General features: G+C 42.6%; 2 protein-coding genes across 3 annotated transcripts in view; both read left to right on the top strand.

Moving 5' to 3' along the window:
• Nucleotides 1-3619: 3619 nt before the first annotated feature.
• Nucleotides 3620-22149, top strand: part of LOC126585720 (uncharacterized) — a 36888-nt gene continuing 18358 nt past the window's right edge. The window contains exons 1-7 of one of the 2 annotated variants that reach the window (XM_050250217.1): nt 3620-4154; nt 4341-4457; nt 4662-4776; nt 5160-5285; nt 14382-14415; nt 14818-14861; nt 15136-15182. In XM_050250217.1, the coding sequence (XP_050106174.1) occupies nt 4389-4457; nt 4662-4776; nt 5160-5285; nt 14382-14415; nt 14818-14861; nt 15136-15182 (435 nt within the window). In that variant the 5' untranslated portion in view covers nt 3620-4154; nt 4341-4388. Of the gene's footprint in view, nt 4155-4340; nt 4458-4661; nt 4777-5159; nt 5663-5805; nt 5845-14381; nt 14416-14817; nt 14862-15135; nt 15183-22149 lie in introns of those variants that run through there. The other variant, XM_050250223.1, reaches the window with a different exon arrangement.
• Nucleotides 8414-9467, top strand: LOC126585739 (uncharacterized). The gene has a single exon (XM_050250238.1). The coding sequence runs from the start codon at nt 8532-8534 to the stop codon at nt 9312-9314; it is 783 nt and encodes a 260-aa protein (XP_050106195.1). The 5' UTR covers nt 8414-8531; the 3' UTR covers nt 9315-9467.

Here is a 22149-nt window from a genome sequence, read left to right as displayed (position 1 = left end):
CATCGACATAAGGGCAAGAACGCGGTTCGTAAAACGGATAATGCTCGTCTTTCACCCAAGTCCCCGCATACAAATCACACCTAATTTCACCCATTTCCACTACCTGGGTCTTGCTCAATTCTGTCATTGGACTCCGTCGGCTTATCAATTTTTGAATTGGACGAAATGGGTTGGTGGGTTGGTGGCTCCTCTGGTTCTAGGGAGGGGGAATCGGTGCCAGAAGGAGGGGGAGATCTTTGTAGAGAAAAAGAGAAGGCTCGAGAGCTCGTTTAGAGAAGACGAAAATGGCGAAGAGGAAGAGGGTGATGAATAGGAGAGCAGTGAAGGTGTAGCGATTCTTTTGGGTCGTGGAATTGGATGTTGTTGTTGCCACTGCCATTTCAACATTTGCTTTCGAGTATAGAGTGGAGGTTGTGCAATTGCAGAGAGAGAGATCTGGTCTTGATGCATGCTGAGAGATCTCGATCTTTACATATATCACAGAGAGAGATCTGGCCTTTGATGTTTACAAAGGACAAAAACCGAGTGATGAGAGAGAGAAGAAGAAAACTGTGGTTGAGTTTCGGAGTTTTCATTTCTGCATTTTTGAGATATGGGTTTTGCAGTGACTTTGGTTCCTGGGTTTCTATGATTTCGCAGATTCATGGCGGAGGTGAAAAAATGAAAGAGAACTGACACAACTTTTCGTATCGATTCCCACAGACGGCGCCAAATGTTGATGCACAAAATCGGAGGGGTCTTGGAACAACGTAAATCCGATCGTGAATCTGCATGAAATGTAAATAACACAAGATGTATCGTGGTTCACCCCAATGTTTGGGCTACGTCTACACTGATATTGTATTTCTCTGAGAGGATTGTGAGGGAGAGAACCTCTGTAATGTGAGAGGGGATGTGAGAGGGTGAGGGGGCTTCAGGCCTAAGAGTTGGCCTCCTTCAATTGTGAGGGTGAAGAGTCATTTTATAGAATAAGGGCTCCTCACTTATTACATATTTGCCCCTTCTTTTATTACATAATTACATTTAAGTCCCCCGAGTATTTGTACGAGATCTAAATACGGAGGCCCTAAGTATGGTACAAACACCCTTAAATAATTTGTCTCTTCCAATGGTTTTGATTTAAAATTTTAGGCCGAGATTATTAAAGATGTTGTAGGCCTATTTGACTGAACTGTATAAAGGATAGAGAAGGAGAGGGGTCGGCGGCAACAGAAAGAGAATAGAGAGATGTAATTTTAAGGTGTGCATTGTATCACCACCTTATGCATTTATTTATAGTAGTAGGATAGGTAGAATCCTTACCCTAATAGGATTACATCTCTAATAGGAACTACTAAGGGGAATACCTTACTATGGTAAAATCCAAAACATGGGGAAAACCTATAGATTAAGGAGAAAAGTGAGAAGTATGCTTAATGTTTAAAACAAACATCAAACCGGACGAAAGTAATGAACTCAACAACGTATGATCATCACAGGATGGGTGCCTCATCAAATCCTCGTTAGGTAGCAAAAACCCAGTGGGAAAAATGCTCCTAATCGTAGGAAACAAGTACATTAAGATCAAGTGAGTATGCTTCAGGATACTCCCCCTGAGTTATGCTTCAAGATACTCCCTCTAAGTTAAACATAACTTCCGAATAAGAGAACTAAAAGCAATTCAACTCATATAATTTACTCATACCGATTTCTTGGACGAGCTTCTGAAAAGTAGACATAGGCAATGACTTGGTGAAGATATCGGCTAGGTTGTCCTGGGAACGGATTTGTTTAACTTCAATGTTCTGATGCTATTATTGCTGGTAAGAATAAAAGAACTTTGCCGCTATGTGCTTGGTGTTGTCTCCCTTGATGTATCCATTCTTTAACTGCTCGATACATGCTGCATTGTCTTCAAAGATCGTCATAGGAAGGTCAACGACGGAAGTAAGACCACTAGTGCTTTGAATATGTTCTATAACTCCTTTCAACCAAAAACACTCTCGCGAGGCTTCGTGTAAGGCAAGAATCTCAGCATGGTTCAAAGAAATCATAACTAGTGTTTACTTGGTAGACCTCTAAGATATAGCCTGTTTAAGAATGTGCCCTATGTGGGTCAGATAGATAACCAGCATCTGCATAACCAATGAGGCGTGAATCAACTCGAGGATCGAGGGGGGCGGCGACTCCTCTCGAGGATTCGTGGGTGTAGAACAAGCCAAAATTCGTCGTACCCTTGAGGTAGCGGAAAATGTCTTTAACACCATTCCAATGTCTACATGTAGGCGCGTTGCTATATCTAGCCAAAGGAGATGCCAAATTTTAAACAAAAAATTTGAATTTGACAGCATATATGACATTTTGACATATTTCAAAATTTTGCTCTCCACCATTTTATTACCCTATTTTCTTTTCTTTTTATTTTATTAAAAAGTACCTTCATTTCGATTTGCAGGAGGAAGACTCCAGTATACTCGAACTCACCTAAAATGGAGAGGAGCACTCCGGTGAGGAAACCCCATACATCCACCGCCGATCTGCTCACCTGGTCCGAGACTCCCCTTGCTGATTCTCCTCTTCCCTCATTCGCCTCTCGGCCTCACCATGTGACATTCCAAATTATCCTTCCCTCTCTCTCTCTCTCTCATTTTGTTCTTTGATTTGATGATTCATTGTTTGTTTGGTGTTGTTTTGGGGATTGACCGTAGCCGTCGGATGGGAAAGATGAGGGATTGCAATCCATCGTGATGATTTGTAGGTGAGATAGGAGAGTTGCAATAAAAAAAATTAATTAAAAAATATTTAACGTTGCTGTCAAATTTGACAACAAGGGGAGAGCTGCTATTCCATGTCATGCGACATCAGATTTAGCTTCTCGGTTAGAAATTTTTGTTGCTGCCTTTTATAACTGTTAAAGCTGATTTAGACATTTTGACATCTCTTTTGGAGATGCTCTAATAAGCTTAGATCTTACAACAATTACTAATACAAATAATAATTAAAACACTAAATAAAGATTAATAAACGATAATTAGAATACCACATAAAATTACAACAAATACTCATACTATAAATATTCATCATCGTTTGGTTGACTTGGTCACTGACTTGGTGGTGAATTTCGTGGTGGACTTGGGCAATAGGCATTAGGTTAATCATCATCCTCAAAGATATGTAACCAAAGTTTAGCTCAATGATTGGAAGAGATTTGGGTGGTTTAAAACTCAAAATTTGAGCAGGGCCACCATTATCCTTGCTCATTTTTTGAGGGGAATTTGCCCAAAAATAGGTATTAACATTTATCCAAAGTTTAGCCCAATAATTGGAAGAGGTTTATTGAGATTTCCCTATTGGGTCAGGTTATTTTGGGCCAAGTGGATTATTTATGATGAAGATGATGAGCTTCAAAACAATGATTTGGAATTCTTACAGAGTCAAATCATACAGTACCAAACACAAGATAAATATTTTAAAGAACAAGGCTTTTTTCGAATAAGCCAATTCATTTGTTGCCCCGTTTTGGGGGCCGACGGGCGCCCGGGGGGTGGTCAAGGAATATCTCCCTAATTATAAGTACCCCGAATTTATTCCGAATACAACTATTGCTTTAGTCTAAAGTAGGAGGGGAAGTGGCACTGTGCAATTTTGCCTCAATTTCATTTTATTTACGAGTTTGCCACCGGGCTGATTTCAGTGGTTCAATTTCACTTTATTTACGAGGCTGCCACTGAGTCTCTCTGCCGTTGAGCATGATCGTGGGAAAGGAAGAACGATGGTAAGGCCGGTCTTTTTCCATTTCCTTCTCTAACCCGCATCCCCTCTTCCGTCTCGCAGACCCCGCGAGAACGACACAGACGGTCTCGCCTCCGTCCTATCCCTCCTCTCGCCGCCGTTCCCTTCTCTCGCCTCCGTCGTGCTTGATGATCGTGGAACCCAGTGATTCTGCTTCTACGACATAGCCTCGACTCTGCTTCCATCGCCATTTTTTCTCCTCGCCTTCTCTCTCAGAAATCACCAACTACAGCACTGTGTTGCTCAAAAACCACCAAGCCGTTAGAAATCTCTTCGATTCTCTCTCTCAGAAACTACGAAGTACATCGACCTCTTGCTGAAAAACCGTGAATTTGGTCCCAATTCGGAGGAAATTTTAATCCCAGAAAATCGTTGGTCTCCTGGTGAGTTCTCCGGCCGATTTGGGGTAGGTAATTTTGTGATTTGCAGTTTATTTTGGGAGATGATTGATGGGTTGCAGTTCATATTACGATTTATAGAATATTTGCATTTTTTTTTTCATTTTAGGGTTTTTTTTTTTTACTGTTTAGTTTTTGGGTTTTGTCTAATTTTTGTGGTCTGCTTTATAGGATTTCGTTATCTTTCATTACAGCGGACGGATACCTGAAGCAGCTTTGATGGCACGATCTTACTTACCAAGCAAGGTTTCAGAGAGAGTTTCAATTTGGAGAAATGACCTGAACAAGGTTAGACTTTTGAAGTGTTTTTCTTGATTCATGAACATGATGCTTTTCTTTCAAGTGAAATGTATATATGAGATGTAGAAGTCATACCAAAGGAAATTTTGTTATGTCTTCTACTTTATCGACCAATTGAACTGAAGCAAGGAAAGAGTTTTGCATATATTTGGCTATTCCAAGTATTTTTAATTTTGTACCTTTAATTTGCAATATGGCAGGTCAATAAAAAAGCTGCAAAATCATTGGCCGATCCGCAAGAGTGTCCTAATTTGTTTGAGGACTGGCAGGTTTCTCTTGCCCTTGAGTTTAAAGATGCAGAAAATAGGTATCCACCCTTCATTTCACTGTTCAGCATCAGGGCCATTAAAAAATCTACTTTTTAGCGCTGCAGTAGATATGACCATAATTACTGACTGCAAGAAATTGTGCTTATTTGTTGGTTGATTGTGGATTGCTTTGTTGTCTTTTGCAGGGGCATTTATCCTCCTGTTGATGTAAGAGATGAACGAACATTCGTCTTTGTATTTTTTTGGGCTTTTTCTAACCCATCAATTTCTTTTGAGTCAACCAAATAGTTCCAGCTTGCAACTTATGTGTGTGCGTGTGCACACCTCTGCATGATGTTAATCTCTGTGGATCATCTATATATATGTAGACATACTGCGGAAAGAAAGCTAATTTGGTGGTTGGAAATGTGTTGCCTCTCAGATCGATCCCGGAGGGAGCCGTTGTCTGTAACGTCAAGCATCATGTTGGGGACCGTGGAACCCTCGCTAGGGCGTCTGGTGATTACGCTGTTGTTATCAACCACAACCCTGACAACGATACCTCCAGGTCTTTATACATCTCTCTCTGTTCATGTTATTTCCTTTTCATTCTTGCTAAATTATTGGGTTATTATATTTGTGTGCATATATTAGTGAATTTGTTAATTGGATTTCGATAATTGGAGTTCAAATATTACATTGTTATAGAGATACCAATTTCTCATAAGATTGCAATATGCATGTAGATATGTGATGTCTAATTCAATCACTAAATTTGTATCCCTTTAGCTAATAGTATGTTCATTTGCTGAACTGGGTTGGCTTTAGTATCTTCTGTTTCTTGTGCTGATTCACTTCTTTTTCGCCATTTTCCGCCAAACGCACTTTGTGCTTCCTGTTCGGTGTGGATTTGAAGAAGATTTGTGAAGTCGCTGTGATTTCATGGTGAGTTGGTTTGAACGGATTAGTTTTTCTGACTAGTGAAAAAACCATGGTTAACATCTCTGTCTTCTCTCTCTAATTAAACTCTTCTCCAAAGCTTACTCCTTTTTCGGCTCTCTGATTAATCATTTTTATTGAAACTATAGTTCAACTACAGAATATTTCTCTCTGTTCTGGGAGCTAAGGTTCATTCACTCTTTCTCTCTATCGATATATCTATCTATCACTTTTCATTCGGCCAATTTCTCTGCAGAATTTAATCCTCAAATTACTGTCTGAAATTATAAGAAATGGTGTTTTTTTTTCTGTCAGTTAAATTGAAGTTACTTAATTGTTTGGGACTAATGCTTTTTCTTTTGGGATTATTTTCTTCTGGTTGTAGTTGTTTCTGAACTCCGCCTATGTCTTACATGGCCGGTCCCAAGCCCGGATAAAGGAGGAGGGGGAGGGCGTCAGGTAGTCGACAGCCGGCACTCCATGATCACGTCGAATCCTTATGAAAATGAATCCAGAACAAAATCGCGCTAAAGCTAGGGCGTCACCCGTAAGTGGCGCGCTGTGTGGCCCGAGCACAGTGATAAGTGAGCAAGGGTCACTGTATCTCCATCGGCACCCAGATGCAGTGTTAAATGAGCAAGGGGGCCATAGAAACTTCTTTTCGAACGACTCCACTCAAAGTTGTTTGGGAGCATATGCTCCTATCAACTTTACCCGGGACACACAAAAGAAGTACTTTGATCCTATTAGACGGGGGAGGGTGAAGAAGCTAGGACAGAAGGGTAGAGTTCAAGAGAGCAAAATGCGTTTAGGAACGTGGAATATAGGAACCTTAACGGGAAAATCTATGGAAGTAGTGGAAGTTATGGTGAGGAGAAGGATAAATATTATGTGCCTACAAGAAACTAAGTGGGTTGGTAGTAAGGCAAAGGATCTAGAAAACTCAGGGTTTAAACTTTGGTATTCGGGCACAAATAGAACGAGAAACGGTGTTGGCATCATCGTGGACAAAACCTTGGTACAAGATGTTGTAGATGTCAAGAGGGTAGGAGATAGAATCATGGCAATCAAGATTGTAATAGGACAAGAACTTATCAATGTGATTAGTGCGTACGCACCTCAAGTAGGGTTGGATACGAGTTCGAAGGAGAAATTTTAGGAAGATCTTGGAGACTTGGTGCAAGGAATTGCTTAGACGGAGAAGTTATTTATAGGAGGAGATTTAAATGGACACGTGGGCAAGGAGACAGGCAACTATGGAGGTTTTCATGGTGGCCATGGTTTTGGGGAGAGAAACGAGGATGGGGAAGCTATCTTGGATTTTGCAATGGCATATGATCTCTTCTTAGCCAACACCTTCTTTAAGAAGAGAGAAGAACATGTGATCACCTATAAGAGTGGGTCGTCAAAAACACAAATAGATTTTCTTCTAATGAGGAAAGGGGATCGTATAACTTGTAAGGATTGCAAAGTTATACCAGGAGAGAGCGTGGCTAATCAACATCGCTTATTGGTGATGGATGTACATATCAAAAGAGTAAGACAAAAGAACAAGACTTGGAAGTGCCCAAGGACTAGATGGTGGAATCTAAAAGAAGAAAAACAAGCCATTTTCAAAGAGAAGGTAATCACCCAATGTGTGTGGGATAGAGAGGGGGAAGCTAGCCAAATGTGGGATTCCATGGCTAGTTGTATCCGAAAAGTAGCAAAAGAGGTATTAGGAGAGTCCAAGGGTTTTGCCCCACACCAAAAGGAATCTTGGTGGTGGAATGAGGAGGTACAAACAAAGGTGAAGGCTAAGAAGGAATGTTGTAAAGCCTTATTCAAGGAGAGGACCGATGAAAATGGTGAAAGGTATAGAAAAGCGAAGCAAGAGGCGAAGAAAGCTGTTAGAGAAGCTAAGTTAGCGGCTTACGACGATATGTATAAACGACTAGATACCAAAGAAGGAGAGTTGGATATCTATAAACTATCTAGAGCAAGGGAAAAGAAGACAAGGGACCTAAACCAAGTGAGGTGCATCAAGGATGAGGATGGAAAGGTTCTTGCTACAGAGAACGCGGTTAAAGACAGATGGAGAGGTTATTTTCATAATCTTTTCAATGAAGGACATGAAATGAGTGCTTCTTTAGGGGAGTTGAGTAACTCAGAAGAGTGTAGAAACTACTCTTTTTATCGTCGAATCCGGAAGGAAGAAGTAGTTGTAGCTTTGAAGAAGATGAAGCATAAAAAAGCAATAGGCCCAGACGATATACCAATCGAAGTGTGGAAACTTTTGGGAGAGACAGGTATAACATGGCTCACTGACCTTTTCAATAGGATTTTGAAAACGAAGAAGATGCCAAATGAGTGGCGAACGAGCACTTTGGTGCCTATCTACAAGAATAAGGGCGACGTACAAAATTGCATGAACTATAGGGGTATTAAGCTAATGAGTCATACAATGAAGCTCTGGGAGAGAGTCATTGAGCATAGATTGAGGCAAGAGACACAGGTTTCGGACAACCAATTCGGGTTCATGCCAGGGCGCTCAACCATGGAGGCAATCTATCTCTTACGAAGATTGATGGAAAGATATAGAGATGGGAAAAAGGATTTACACATGGTCTTTATAGATTTGGAAAAAGCGTATGATAGGGTCCCAAGAGACATTCTTTGGAGGATTTTAGAGAAGAAAGGAGTACGAGTAGCATATATCCAAGCTATAAAGGATATGTATGAAGGAGCAAAGACTGCCGTAAGAACTCATGAAGGACAAACCGAAAGCTTTCCCATAACTGTAGGATTACATCAAGGCTCATCCTTAAGTCCTTACCTTTTTGCGTTGGTAATGGATGAGTTAACATGACATATTCAAGATGATATTCCTTGGTGTATGCTTTTCGCAGACGATATAGTGTTGATAGATGAAACTCAGGAAGGGGTAAATGCAAAGCTTAACCTTTGGAGAGAAGTGTTGGAATCTAAAGGTCTTCGCCTAAGCCGATCAAAGACAGAATATATGGAGTGCAAGTTCAGTGCAAATGGAGGCCAAAACGAGTTAGGGGTGAGGATCGGAGATCAAGAAATACCAAAGAGCGACCGTTTTCGTTACCTAGGATCTATCTTGCAAAAGAACGGAGAATTAGATGGAGATCTCAACCATAGAATACAAGCTGGATGGATGAAGTGGAAGAGTGCATCCGGTGTGTTGTGTGACCGCCGTATGCCACTGAAGCTCAAGGGAAAATTTTATAGGACGGCAATAAGGCCGGCGATGCTGTATGGCACAGAATGTTGGGCGGTGAAACATCAACACGTACACAAAATGGGTGTAGCGGAGATGAGAATGCTTCGTTGGATGTGTGGGCACACGAGAAAGGATAAGATTAGGAATGAGGATATCCGGGGTAAAGTAGGAGTAGCCGAAATTGAAGGAAATATGAGAGAAAATCGGTTACGGTGGTTTGGACATGTGCAAAGAAGGCCTACTGACGCTCCGATTAGAAGATGCGACTATGGGACAGAGGTTCAGGGCCGAAGGGGTAGAGGAAGACCTAGGAAAACTTTGGAAGAGACTCTAAGAAAAGACTTATTGTACTTGGATCTAACGAAGGACATGACACAGGATCGAGCACAATGGCGTTCTAAGATTCATATAGCCGATCCCACTCAGTGACTTGGATTTTCCAAGTCTCCAACTGAGAAGTTTTCCTCACTCGGGAAATTAAGGGAACACTACCCCAACCTACATGCTCCACTCAGAAAGCTTCAACATACAAGCTTCAACATACAAGCTTCAACAAAAGAAAATTCAAAAGAACTTAGCGAAGAAGGCTTTGGTGTATTTAACACAATACGTTGAAATGAAGGAAAGCTTATTTATTGATATCCCCGATAAGCTACAAATATGTACATATACATGAGTCAAAATAAGCACACAAGAGGGAGCCTTCACAAAGGTTGCTTAGGAGAAGTCTCAGCAGTCGGTAGAGCCCCAGAAAGAGAAGGCATCGGAGGGGGATCATTTGGAGCCTCAGTACTGGACAGAACCCTAGAAGGAGGAGGCATCAGAGGTTGATCATTTGGAGCTTCATTACGTGGTACAGCCCCAGAAGACGAAGGCAATAAATGCCTTTGGAACAAACCCACAAATCTCTGATGATCAAGTAAAACCTGACCATCAGTTTCCTTCATCTGATCAAGCTTCCTCTTCATGTTTGTAGCATAGTCATGTGCGAGCCGGTGCAACTGTTTATTCTCATGCTTGAGCCCTCTAATCTCCTGTTTGAGACTCATCACTTCAGCCGCCAATGATTCAACTTGGCGGGTTCGAACAAATAGGCGTTGGGCCATATTAGACACAGAACCTGCACACTGAACACTGAGAGCCAACGAATCCTTAACAGCTAACTCATCAGACCGTTTGGAAAGTAGTCTGTTATCTTTGGGAGTGAGAAGGTTCCTGGCCACCACCGCAGCGGTCATATCATTCTTCATCACGGAATCCCCAATGGTAAGAGGACCAGTTGGGGAGACGAAGGATGGGCGCCATATGTTGTCTGGAGAAGGCGGGGCTGCCTCTTCAACAAGGTTCAAGTCAAAACGACGGTCGGAGGGGCCAGACATTTTCAAAGGTGTTGAAGAGAGAAGAGGTCGGACAAATCAAGATCTTAGAAGTGCAAGAATGAAGCTTCTACTGGTGGAGATTCAAGTGTGCTTTGGAACTTAATGCCAGCCCCTATAAAAATCTGCACTCGACGGAGCTTCAGAAATCGAAGAGGCGTTTGCTTTCTCAAAAGTTGGGCTGCTTAGAGATCACGAGGGTTGATCTCAGAAATCGAATAGGCGTTTGCTTTCTCAAAAGTTGGGCTGCTCAAAGACCACGAAGGCTGATCTCAGAAATCGAAGAGGCGCTCGCTTTCTCAAAAGCTGGGCTCCCCAGAGACCACGAGGGCCGATCTTAGAAATCGAAGAGGCACCTACTTTTCCAGCCTTGTCAGCACCTGTCACACGCACACTCAGCTTTGCGGAAATTATGGGCATTCTGTCAAAGACTTCTGGGGAAGTAGAAAACACATGAATCTTACTGTTCAATCACCCACTTCCCACACGCAACAATACCTCATGGGTACCACAGATAACTTTGCCAAAGTTCTCTGCCAAAGTTGAGCACGTGAAGCTTGCAGCTCCCACTACATCGCTTTGACCAACAAGGGTAAAAGAATAGCAAAGAAACAACACTAACAAAGTTTAGACCCATAAATTTTGAAGGTCTAGCTACCATATTATTACCCACAAGGGTAAAGGAACAGTACCACTGCTGGATAATTGGAAAGTCCCTGTGTGTCAACCTCTGTGCTTCGTGGCAAGGTAGACTAGCAAACATGCCCAACCTTTACTCACATTCGAGAAAACACTCCCAATAAGATTGCTTGCTCCAAAATCGAAGAGGCACCGTCCTCTGAATCTAAAGAGCCAGACTCCCAACATGACTACTTTCTTAAAAATCGAAGAGAGGGTAAAGGAACAGTACCATTGCTGGATAATTGGAAAGTCCCTGTGTGTCAACCTCTGTGCTTCGTGGCAAGGTAGACTAGCAAACATGCCCAACCTTTACTCACATTCGAGAAAACACTCCCAACAAGATTGCTTGTTCCAAAATCGAAGAGGCACCGCCCCCCGAATCTCGAGAGCCACTCTCCCAACATGATTACTTTCTCAAAAATCGAAGAGACACTGCTCCCCGAATCTCGAGAGCCAGACCCCCAGCATGATTGCTTTCTCAAAAATCGATGAGGCATCGTTCTCCGAATCAATCGAAGAGGCGCTCGCTTTCTCAAAAGCTGGGCTGCTAAGAGACCACGAGGGCCGATCTCAAAAATCGAAGAGGCACCTACTTTTCTAGCCTTGTCAGCACCTGTCACACGCACACTCAGCTTTGCAGAAATTATGGGCATTCTGTCGAAGACTTCTGGTGAAGTAGAAAGCACATGAATCTTACTGTTCAATCACCCACTTCCCACACGCAACAATAACTCATGGGTACCACAGATAACTTTGCCAAAGTTCTCTGCCAAAGTTGAGCACGTGAAGCTTGCAGCTCCCACTACATCGCTCTGACCAAGAAAGGTAAAAGAATAGCAAAGAAACAGCACTAACAAAGTTTAGACACATAAATTTTGAAGGTCTAGCTACCATATTATTACCCACAAGGGTAAAGGAACAGTACCACTGCTGGATAATTGGAAAGTCCCTGTGTGTCAACCTCTGTGCTTCGTGGCAAGGTAGACTAGCAAACATGCCCAACCTTTACTCACATTCGAGAAAACACTCCCAACAAGATTGCTTGCTCCAAAATCGAAGAGGCACCGTCCTCCGAATCTCGAGAGTCAGACTCCCAACATGACTACTTTCTCAAAATCGAAGAGAGGGTAAAGGAACAGTACCATTGCTAGATAATTGGAAAGTCCCTGTGTGTCAACCTTTGTGCTTCGTGGCAAGGTAGACTAACAAACATGTCCAACCTTTACTCACATTCGAGATAACACTCCCAACAAGATTGCTTGCTCCAAAATCGAAGAGGCACCGCCCTCCGAATCTCGAGAGCCAGACTCCCAACATGATTACTTCCTCAAAAATCGAAGAGACACTGCTCTCCGAATCTCGAGAGTCAGACCCCCATCATGATTGCTTTCTCAAAACTCGAAGAGGCATCGTTCTCCGAATCTCGAGAGCCAGATACCACAGACCACTTTTTCAAAGTGCTCTGACAGAGTTAAAACATGTGAAACTGGCAGCTCCCACTACCGTGCTATGACCAAGCAGGGTAAAGGAATAGCATTACTACTTGTTGTTAGGGAGACTCCTATATATGTCGACCTCCATCCCCAACGGACAGGCAGACCTGCAAAAATGCTCAACCCTTCATCATATCTGAGAGGGCACTCCCAACGAAGCCTTTCGAAATATTCAGCTTTCTTTCCCCCCGATAATACCTCTGCAAACAAGCTATACTAGAGCAAGAATATCTCATATCATCAAGGTTAAAAGCAAGAGTATCCCATATCATGCTTTTTCCCTGTCTTTTCTTTTGGCCTTGTTTTTACCTGCAAGACAAGGAGAAAGAGAGCAATCAGTCAGCACTTGGAATCAAGCTTCCAGCCAGGAACTGACTGCCTGGAACCCCTTACCTGATTACTTACCTGGCATTGCTCTCGAGTACTCATCTTCAACATCTTATGTTTCCAGGGAAGATTCCGCATCTGCTTGAGGAACAGATACGGCAAGTGCGAAGGATACAAGGAAGCATGTGGAGACAAGCGTAACAGCACACGTGCCGATACATCCATTACTCTGTCAAAAGCAAAAGTATCCCATATCTGCAGGGTGGAACGTACTCTAGATTTGATGGACTTGTTTTGATCCTCAAATTCTTCAGTCGGCCTTATACTCTGGAGGAAACCAGAAAACCCTCAAGCTCAGTTCAAGAATAAGCCTGTGGAAAGTTACTTCTTCAAAAGCAAAAGTATCTCATATCATCTCTTCTCATTTTTCTTCTCTTTATCCTTCATGCTGCTGCAAGATGGGGAAAAGGTGAACAATCAGTCGGAGCTCTGATTGCTTACCTTGTCTGTCACCTCTTTCAGCAGACCCCCTAGCTCGGCGACTTGGGGGACTCCTACTACATGGTTTGTATTGCGCTTGACCAAGCCTGAAACTACAAGTAAGCTTCAAGTGAAATTGATACATTACCTTGTGCATCTCCACCAGTTAAAGATACCACCCCTGGATGGAGGAAGAGTACTTCCAGAGAAGATGCCACATCTACCTATGAGACAGATAAGGCAAGTCAAGACGACACCACACTCCGATACTTAGAAGTTTCGTGATTACGAGATCATTCTCCCACAATATTTCCTAATGTCATTTGTACTAAATCATTCACTTGTACTCACTAAAGGAGAGCTTGAACCTATGTACTTGTGTAAACCCTTCACAATTAATGAGAACTCTTCTATTCCGTGGACGTAGCCAATCTGGGTGAACCACGTACATCTTGTGTTTGCTTTCCTATCTCTATCCATTTATATACTTATCCACACTAATGACCGGAGCAATCTAGCGAAGATCACAAAAAGCGATCGTTTTCACTACCTAAGATCTATCTTGCATGAGAACGAAGAATTAGATGGAGATCTCAACCATAGAATACGAGCTGGATGGAAAGAGTGCATCCGGCGTGTTGTGTGACCGTCGTAGGCCACTGAAGCTCAAGGGAAAATTTTATAGGACGGCAATAAGGCCAGCGATGTTGTATGGCACAGAATGTTGGGTGGTGAAGCATCAACACGTACACAAAATGTGTGTAGCGGAGATGAGGATGCTTCGTGGGATGTGTGGGCACACGAGAAAGGATAAGATTGGGAATGAGGATATCCGAGGTAAAGTAGGAGTAGCCGAAATTGTAGGAAAGATGAGAGAAAATCGGCTCCGGTGATTTGGACATGTGCAAAGAAGGCCGACTGACGCTCCGGTTCGAAGATGTGACTACGGGACAGAGGTTCAGGGCCGAAGGGGTAGAGGAAGACCTAGGAAAACTTTGGAAGAGACTCTAAGAAAAGACTTAGAGTACTTGGATCTAACGGAGGACATGACACAAAACCGAGCGCAATGGCGTTCTAGGATTCATATAGCCGACCCCACTTAGTGGGAAAAGGCTTTGTTGTTGTTGTTGTTGTTGTAGTTGTTTCTGAAGAGAAGAAGAGGAAGCTGCTGGTGTACTGACTTTCTTACCTTTTTAATAATTTTTATCTTCTGGGATTTTTTTTAGATCTATCTTATTCCCCCGACTTTTATTTTTGGGGTTTTGTTAGAAATTGCCCATCTGGGGTATTCTGTACATTTCAAAATCTGTGGGGATTTTCCCTTTTTTCTTTTATTTATTTTTCTTGATTCCAGCCAGTTGGATCTGATCAGTGTGTTGCCTAACAAATTGGTGGGTTGAGAACTGGGAATGTTTAAAGGAAATGCCTCATGAGACTTTTGATTTACTTTTTGTTGAGATCTCAGAAAAGTTAGGATTGTTTCCCCTTTGTCATTTTTTGTATGGTGAGAAGTGAGAACCTTTAGTTAATGGGGTTTGTTTTTGTTTCTGATTAATTTGGTTCATTTGATGCTAGGACAGTTGCAATTTCAAGTATGTTTTCAATCTCTGCTTCAAGAGGTAATTAAATCTCACTTCTTTCTCTGATTTGTGCCTTATTCTCACTGTTTTTCTCGAATTGTTTGTTTTTCTTCGATATTGTGGTGTTTCGATCCCAAAATTTTTCGTATTTGAAGGGATCTTATTTCTGGTATCTGCTTTGTGGAGGGTTTTTATCCTTTTAAACGTGGGGTTGTGCGTGTTTTGTCCAGCTTCATAAAACTGGTCTCTATTTCTAGAGTTGTGATCAGTTGCAGTTTTTGTTATCTCGGTTCATAAATCTCAGATTTGGCAGGAATTGGAACGGCAATGAAAAAAAGGGGGAAAACATTGGTCATAATTGTAATTTCCAATTCTTTACGCTGTTAGTAGTTAAAATTAGGGGAATGGCTCCAATTTTGTTACTCAATTAATTTAATTTTTGGTGTATTTCAAGCTTCTAATTCATTTCCTGCATCATTGCTTAGTTTTATTCACTGAGATTTGAGTGGTTAAATTTTTGGACGTTATGATCTCATTTGTGATAATCAAGTGCATAATGGTTAATTGTAAATTTCAATTATTTATGCTGTTAGTGGTTAAAATTAGGGGAATGGCTCCAATTTTGTTAGTGAATTAATTTAATTTTTTGTGTATCTGAAGCTCCTAATTGATTTCCTGCATCATTGCTTAGTTTTATTCACTGAGATTTGAGTGGTTAATATTTTTTACCTTATGACCTCATTGGTGATTATCAAGTACATAATGGTTAATCGTAATTTTCAATTCTTTACGTTGTTAATGGTTAAAATCAGGGGAATAGCTCCAATTTGTTGGTCAATTAATTTAATTTTTTGTGTATCTCAAGCTTGTAATTGATTTCCTACATCATTGCTTAGTTTTATTCACTGAGATTTGCGTGGTTAATTTGGATCAAACTCTAATGATTTTTCTTTGCAACAGTTGTGGTCCTCTGTTAGGATTTTCCTGGCAAAGAGTATATCGTGCGTTTATATTTTTTATTAGTTGCAGATAATATATATTTTTTTTTTGAAAAGAAACGATAGAATTTTATAAAACGAAAGAATTACAAAAGAGAAAAAGTAAACCACGTGGAAAAGATATCCACCTGGGGCTATAAGAGAACTAGCAAGGACCCCTAAAAAGGGGAAAAGCTAGACCAAATCAAATAACGGCTGCTAACAAATCCCTAAAAATAGAAGAGAAATTGTAATCTCTAAACTCCATTGAAACCGAAGCCCAAAGGGCTGCCCAGTGTTTTACTCTATCCCAAAGCTCCTCAACCCCCACTCCCTTGTAATCCTCAAAGACTCTTTTATTACGCACCAACCAAATGTTCCAGAAGAGGGCCATCAACAGAGATCCCCACAAAGTTTTGGCTTTCCTCCCTTTCCCTAGGCCTTCGAATTTAGTGCTTAGGAGCTCAAAACAACCCTTTGGGGTGACCCATCTTGCTTCGGCTTCCTTGAGCAATTTCCACCAGAGTTGAATGCTATACGGACAATGGAGGAAAACATGGTTGGCGCTTTCCTCCCCGGATTTGCACAAAGTGCACCAATGGGGGGAGAAGCATGCAAAAGGCATTCGTCTTTGGACTTGATCACAAGTATTAACCTTCCCGAGCGCCACTAGCCACACAAGGATTTTGACTTTTGGAGGCACTTTTGCTTTCCATATCTGAGCGAAAGGGGGAAATTGTTGCACAACATCATTGTTGCAAAAGAAAGAGTTATAGGATTTGCAAGTGAACTGGCCAGAGCCTTCTAAATTCCATCTTCTCCTATCTTCTCTAGAATGGCATAGCCGTATGGACTCCACCTTCTGCAGTAAACCAGCCACCTCTTCAATCTCCGACTCTCTTAGGTTTCTCCTAAACTCTAAATTCCAACCGACCGGCTGTAAAGAAGAAGCTACCAAATTGGAAATACTTTGGTTTTTTGTCCTTGATAAAGAAAATAATCTAGGGAATTGCTCCTTCAACGGACCGCCCTCCAACCAATCGTCCTCCCAGAATCTCAGCCTCTCTCCGTTACCAACCTCGAAGTTGCATGAGTGAAGAAAGGGAGGGTAACCAGCCGAGATGTCTGTCCAGGGACACCTGCTCGAGCCTCGACTCGGACAATTAGCATCCCAACCATTTGCCACCAGACTGTACTTGCTCTTTATCACCCTATGCCAAAGAGAGTTTGATTCGCGCGGGAATCTCCACAGCCACTTGGCTAATAAGGCGGCATTCCGATTTCTCAAATTTCCCAGACCAAGGCCACCTTCCTCCTTGCTTTTACACACTTTCTCCCACTTGACCAAGTGAAACTTCTTTCCTTCCTCAACCCCTTCCCAAAGGAACCCTTTCATTAGCTTTTCCAGTCTCCCAATGACCCCGCGTGGGGCTTTGAACAGGGACATGTAGTATATGGGCAAGGATCCCAAGACAGCTTGGATCAATGTTAATCTTCCGCCTCTAGATAAAAAAGCTTTCTTCCAACCCTAAGGTCTCGATTCCACCTTCTCTACCACCGGGTCCCAGAACTTAATAGATTTTGGCTTACCTCCGAGAGGTAGACCCAAGTATTTCAATGGCCAACTGCCCACCTCACAGCCCCAAGAACTTGCTAGCCTTGTAATTTTCTCACCATCAGAATTAATTCCCACCAAGGAACACTTTGCTTTGTTAATCTTCAAACCTGAAACCTTGCCAAAAATTTGCAGCAAATGTAATAAATTGTTCCAAGCCTCCTCATGCCCTGCCAAGAAAAAGATGGTGTCATCCGCAAATTGAAGATGAGAAATCTCCACGTTATCTTGCCCAACACGCAGCCCTTGGATCAAATGATTCTCTTGAGCCTTCTCAATCAATCTGCTCAGCACGTCTACAACTAGGGTTAACAAGAACGGAGACAAAGGGTCACCTTGTCTCAGTCCTCTTGAAGCTTTGAATTTTCCCCTAGGTCTCCCATTAATCAAAACTGAGAAAATAGCCGTGCTTATGCAACCAAGCACCCATTTTCTCCATCTATACCCGAATCCCTTTCTCAGTAATACTTCTTCCAAGAATCTCCAATCGACGTGGTCATAAGCTTTTTCGAAATCGATCTTAAGAACCAAACCCTCCTCCTTCTTCTGCCTCACCTCTTCGACCACCTCGTTTGCTACGAGGACAGCGTCCAGAATTTGTCTGTCTTTAACAAAAGCTCCTTGAGATGGGGAAATTGTACTGCCCATGACATTTTTTAGTCTTGTAGCAAGGACTTTCGCCACTACCTTGTAAAGACTGGTAACTAAGCTTATAGGCCTATAGTCCCTCAAGTTCACAGAATCTGCCTTTTTCGGGATTAGGCAGATATAAGTTTCATTTGTTACTGCGTTTATAATCCCATTTTCGAAGAACTCTTCCAACACTTTCAAGATATCCGCCTTCAAAATATCCCAACAACTTTGGAACATTTGCAAAGAGAAGCCATCCGGGCCAGGGGACTTATCATTCCCGCAATCGAAAACGGCTTTTTTGACTTCGTATTCCTCGAACGGCCGTTCAAGCCAAGCTGCCTCGGTGGCATTAATTGGACACCAATTAATACCAACCAGCCCCCAGCACTCCTCTTCGTTGCTACTGAACAGAGACTTGAAAAAATGAATGATTTCGTTTTCAATCTCCTCTACCCCTTCTACCATTCTACCATCTTCCGCTTCCAATCTCTCTATAAAATTTCTCTTCCTTCTCTCACTTGCTACCTTATGGAAAAATCTAGTGTTGCCATCCCCATCTTTGGCCCACTCCACTTTGCTTCTCTGCCTCCACTTTACTTATTCCTTCCAAACCAAATCTTCCACTAGGAAGCGGGTCTCTTCCCTCTTTCTTTTTGAGTCCGGGTCTAGACCTTCCCTTCCTTCTTTAAAGTCAATTTCCTCTAATTTGGCATGGGCTTCCTTAAGATTTCTCTCAGTGTCTCCGAAGACCTCATTGCTCCAAGATTGCAACTTCTTTTTAATAATTTTTAACTTACTGGAAAATTTGTACCCCTCCCAACCTTCGACTATCGCAGAAAGCCACCACTCTTTGAGATTGTTTCTAAAGTCTGGATGTTGTAGCCATGAATTCTCGAACCTGAAAGGGCCTGGCCCCCACGTCACCTTGTTGGTATCTAATTCGATTGGGCAATGATCAGAGGTTACCCTTGCCAGAGCCTTTTGCCTTGCATGTGGAAACGACTCCTCCCAACCACCAGAGAATAAGAATCTGTCTAATCTTCGGCAAACTGTTTCTTCTCGAAAATTAGACCAAGTGAACTGAGCGTTGAGCAGATCTGGGTCAATGAGTTCATAGTCCTGGATAAACTGGTTAAAGATCCTCATACTTGCATTGGGCCTTCCCCCATTTGACTTCTCGTTTTCGAATCTCACCACATTAAAATCTCCCCCCACACACCATCTTGGACCGCAAAGACCATAAGGGCCAGCTAATTCTTCCCAGAAATCTTGTCTCTCCCTATATTTGCAAGGGCCATAGACCCTTGAGAGCCACCATTCCAAACCGTTCGACTCTCTAATTTTGATGGAAACTGAGAACACTCCTACTAGAGACTCGACTACTGAAATATGTTTAGTGTTCCACATTACAACTATGCCCCCAGAACTTCCTCGAGCAAGGGCGAAAACCCATTCTTTAAATCTGCTTCCCCACACACTTGCCACTAGCTTTCTATCAATTGTGACCGTTTTTGTTTCTTGTAAAATGATGATATCAGCCCGTGCTCGGCGGAAGTAGTCCTTCAAAAGAACCATTTTCCTTCTGCTACCCAAACCTCTAATATTCCAACTAATTATCTTCATTTAAATTTATCAAACCCCTTTTGCTCTTCCTTTTCTCTCCTCTTCCCACCTGCACCCCTGAGCTTTTACCGAGGATTAAGGATTTTTTTAGTGGCAGCAACGAAATCTTCATGTTTGACAAAAATTCGCTAGATCGTCCAGTAGGCTCCCATTTGTCAGAGACTCGGCCGGACCTTTTCCTCCTGCTATATTTAAGCACGTTGTTGTTGTCGTCATTTTCCTTGGTTTGATTTTGTTCGACTACCTCAAGATCTTGTCTGTAATCCCGTAGGGTACTCTCCTCTTCAGTTGCCGAAATCATTTCCTTGTCTCCATCGGAGAATAGATTCTGCAGTATACCTTCACCACTTTCAATTGGATCGAAATTAGCCTTTTCATCTTGGGACGAATCCCCGAGCTCAACTTCAGATTCAGAAACCTGAGACCAATCATCTTCCTCAGCATGCGTGATTTGAGCAAGGTAATCGAAATCCACAGTTGGAAAAAAGTTTGTTGAGGAAATATTGCCGATGACCGATTCCATCCTCTCTGCGACTGATGTTACACAAAGAGGATTGAGACCCAATAACTCCTCCATCTCTTCGTCCTGATCCGAATCGTCATCTGGGGATAGAAGATTAGAAGCACCGATTTTCTTTGGCGTATCTTCCTCATTGAGGTTCAGCCGCGATCCGAACTCTTTTGGATAAACAAGTTTAAACCTTTTCGGTACATTGGCTAAGTCTCCGAATTTCGCAATAAATTTCAGATTACTGCAAATTATAGTGGCTTCAATTCCCTTCTCGTGGGCCTGGGAGGTGCTCCTTTCTGATGCCATCTCGACTGAGTGAAACAGATCCACAGATTGAAAATTTGGCATCACCATAACTTCGTTTCCGTGATGGGCCCGAGGATTTAGCCCAAAGAGTTCTAACGATATGGGTCTCTGAGGAGACCCAAGAAATGCCCCAATTTGGATATGTCCGTTACAGACTTTGTGTGGGCCGGACCCGTCCTTTCCCCCAACAAAAACATTGAAAATCTTCTGATCACTAGTAGACCCACAATCCACTTGGGACTGTCCGTCATAAGCTTTGATTGGGCCGCAACCCACTTTCCCCTCAAAATTAATATTAAAAACCCCCTGATGTGTGGAAAACCCACTTGCAACCTCTTCATGAATATAAAATTCCTTTTCCAGACAATTAGAAATCCCACCCACTGTTGAAGACAATCCTTTTGACAAATTAAAATAATCCCTACCGTTTGAAATCAATCCTTCTTCCACCCGGACAAACTTTCCGCTTGGGGAGCTGCTTCCTCCTTCTGACAACTTTTGTTCACCTGATAAGACACCTTGCTTTTCCCGGACGTAAACTTCCAATTCCTTACTCCGCCCACCGTCTGTCAGCTTTTCTCCCAACAACACACCTTGCTTTCTGCCAGAGCCCATGGTGATGGGACATTTAAAGTCCCCAATCTGAAAGCACACACGTGACTCGACTGAGGGACAGGATTGATTTCCTGGATTAGAAATCGCCATTGCCGGAGGCAATATTCCGTTCACCTTCTGTGTCTTCAGTTCGGCCTTCAAAGGGCGACGTGACATCTTCAGATGACGAGATTCTCCGTACTCGGCTACCAAAGCCTTAGGTCTCCTTGCTGGCGTAATTTTTCTAATTTTTACCCTGACGACAAAATCTCCATCTGCCACTTCCACAAACTCTGGAATAAAGCCAGTATTGTTTTGTTTGATTCTTATCTTAGCTTCAAGCAAGAATTCAAAATCAGCTGTTTTCCGGTCAATTTCTACCAAACCACCGCAAGCGTCGCCGATCTCATGAAAGAAATCGCTTGTCCACAGATGCGGCGGTAATCCTTCCAGAGCAATCCATCCTCCATAACTGACCACCTTCCTCTCGCTTGGTTTGATGCTTTCCCACCATCCGGACAGCACCACTTTGGGGAATCCAATCATGGAAAGGACGCCAATTTGGGCAATCTGTGCTGCTTCCTCCTCATTCTTACAAACAAACAAAGCCTTATTGCATTGGAAGGGCACAAGGCTTGCTTTCCTTCCCATGATATTTAGAAGTGAGTCCTCCACCTCTCTCCAGGGCTGATGCACCACTTGTCTCTCACAGACAATTACACTTCCCCAGTTAAAGGCTTCCGGGGATTTGTCACTCTTGGTCCGACTCCAATCCAAATTTTCTCACCTGCGATTGCATTCGGTACCAGGTTTGTTGCCTTTATGTGCCTCCGAGAGCTGCATCTTTATATGACAACTGAGGAACCACACACGAATGGATCCACGGGGGCTCGGGTGCCTCCCTCCTCGCAAGCCTTTTTGACTGAAAAAGGGTACCAGAGGCAACCCCCCCTTTCTTTCCTCCTCGCAAGATTTCGGACAATAACTCCTCCATTTTCCTCCACCCGAAGAAATTGGCTCCTTTGGGGACGATAATCTTCCTTACAAGCCCCTGATTTTCTGATTTGG

The sequence above is a fragment of the Malus sylvestris genome, chromosome 2, assembly GCF_916048215.2.
Source record: "Malus sylvestris chromosome 2, drMalSylv7.2, whole genome shotgun sequence".
In the NCBI taxonomy this organism is placed as follows: Eukaryota; Viridiplantae; Streptophyta; class Magnoliopsida; order Rosales; family Rosaceae; genus Malus; species Malus sylvestris.
The sequence above is the reverse complement of the archived record's forward strand: the minus strand, read 5'-3'. Positions and strand labels throughout refer to the sequence as shown.

Coding starts and splice junctions, on each gene's coding strand:
- LOC126585739 (XM_050250238.1), top strand. CDS start 8,532: ATGCTTTTCGCAGACGATATAGTGTTGATAGATGAAACTCAGGAAGGG.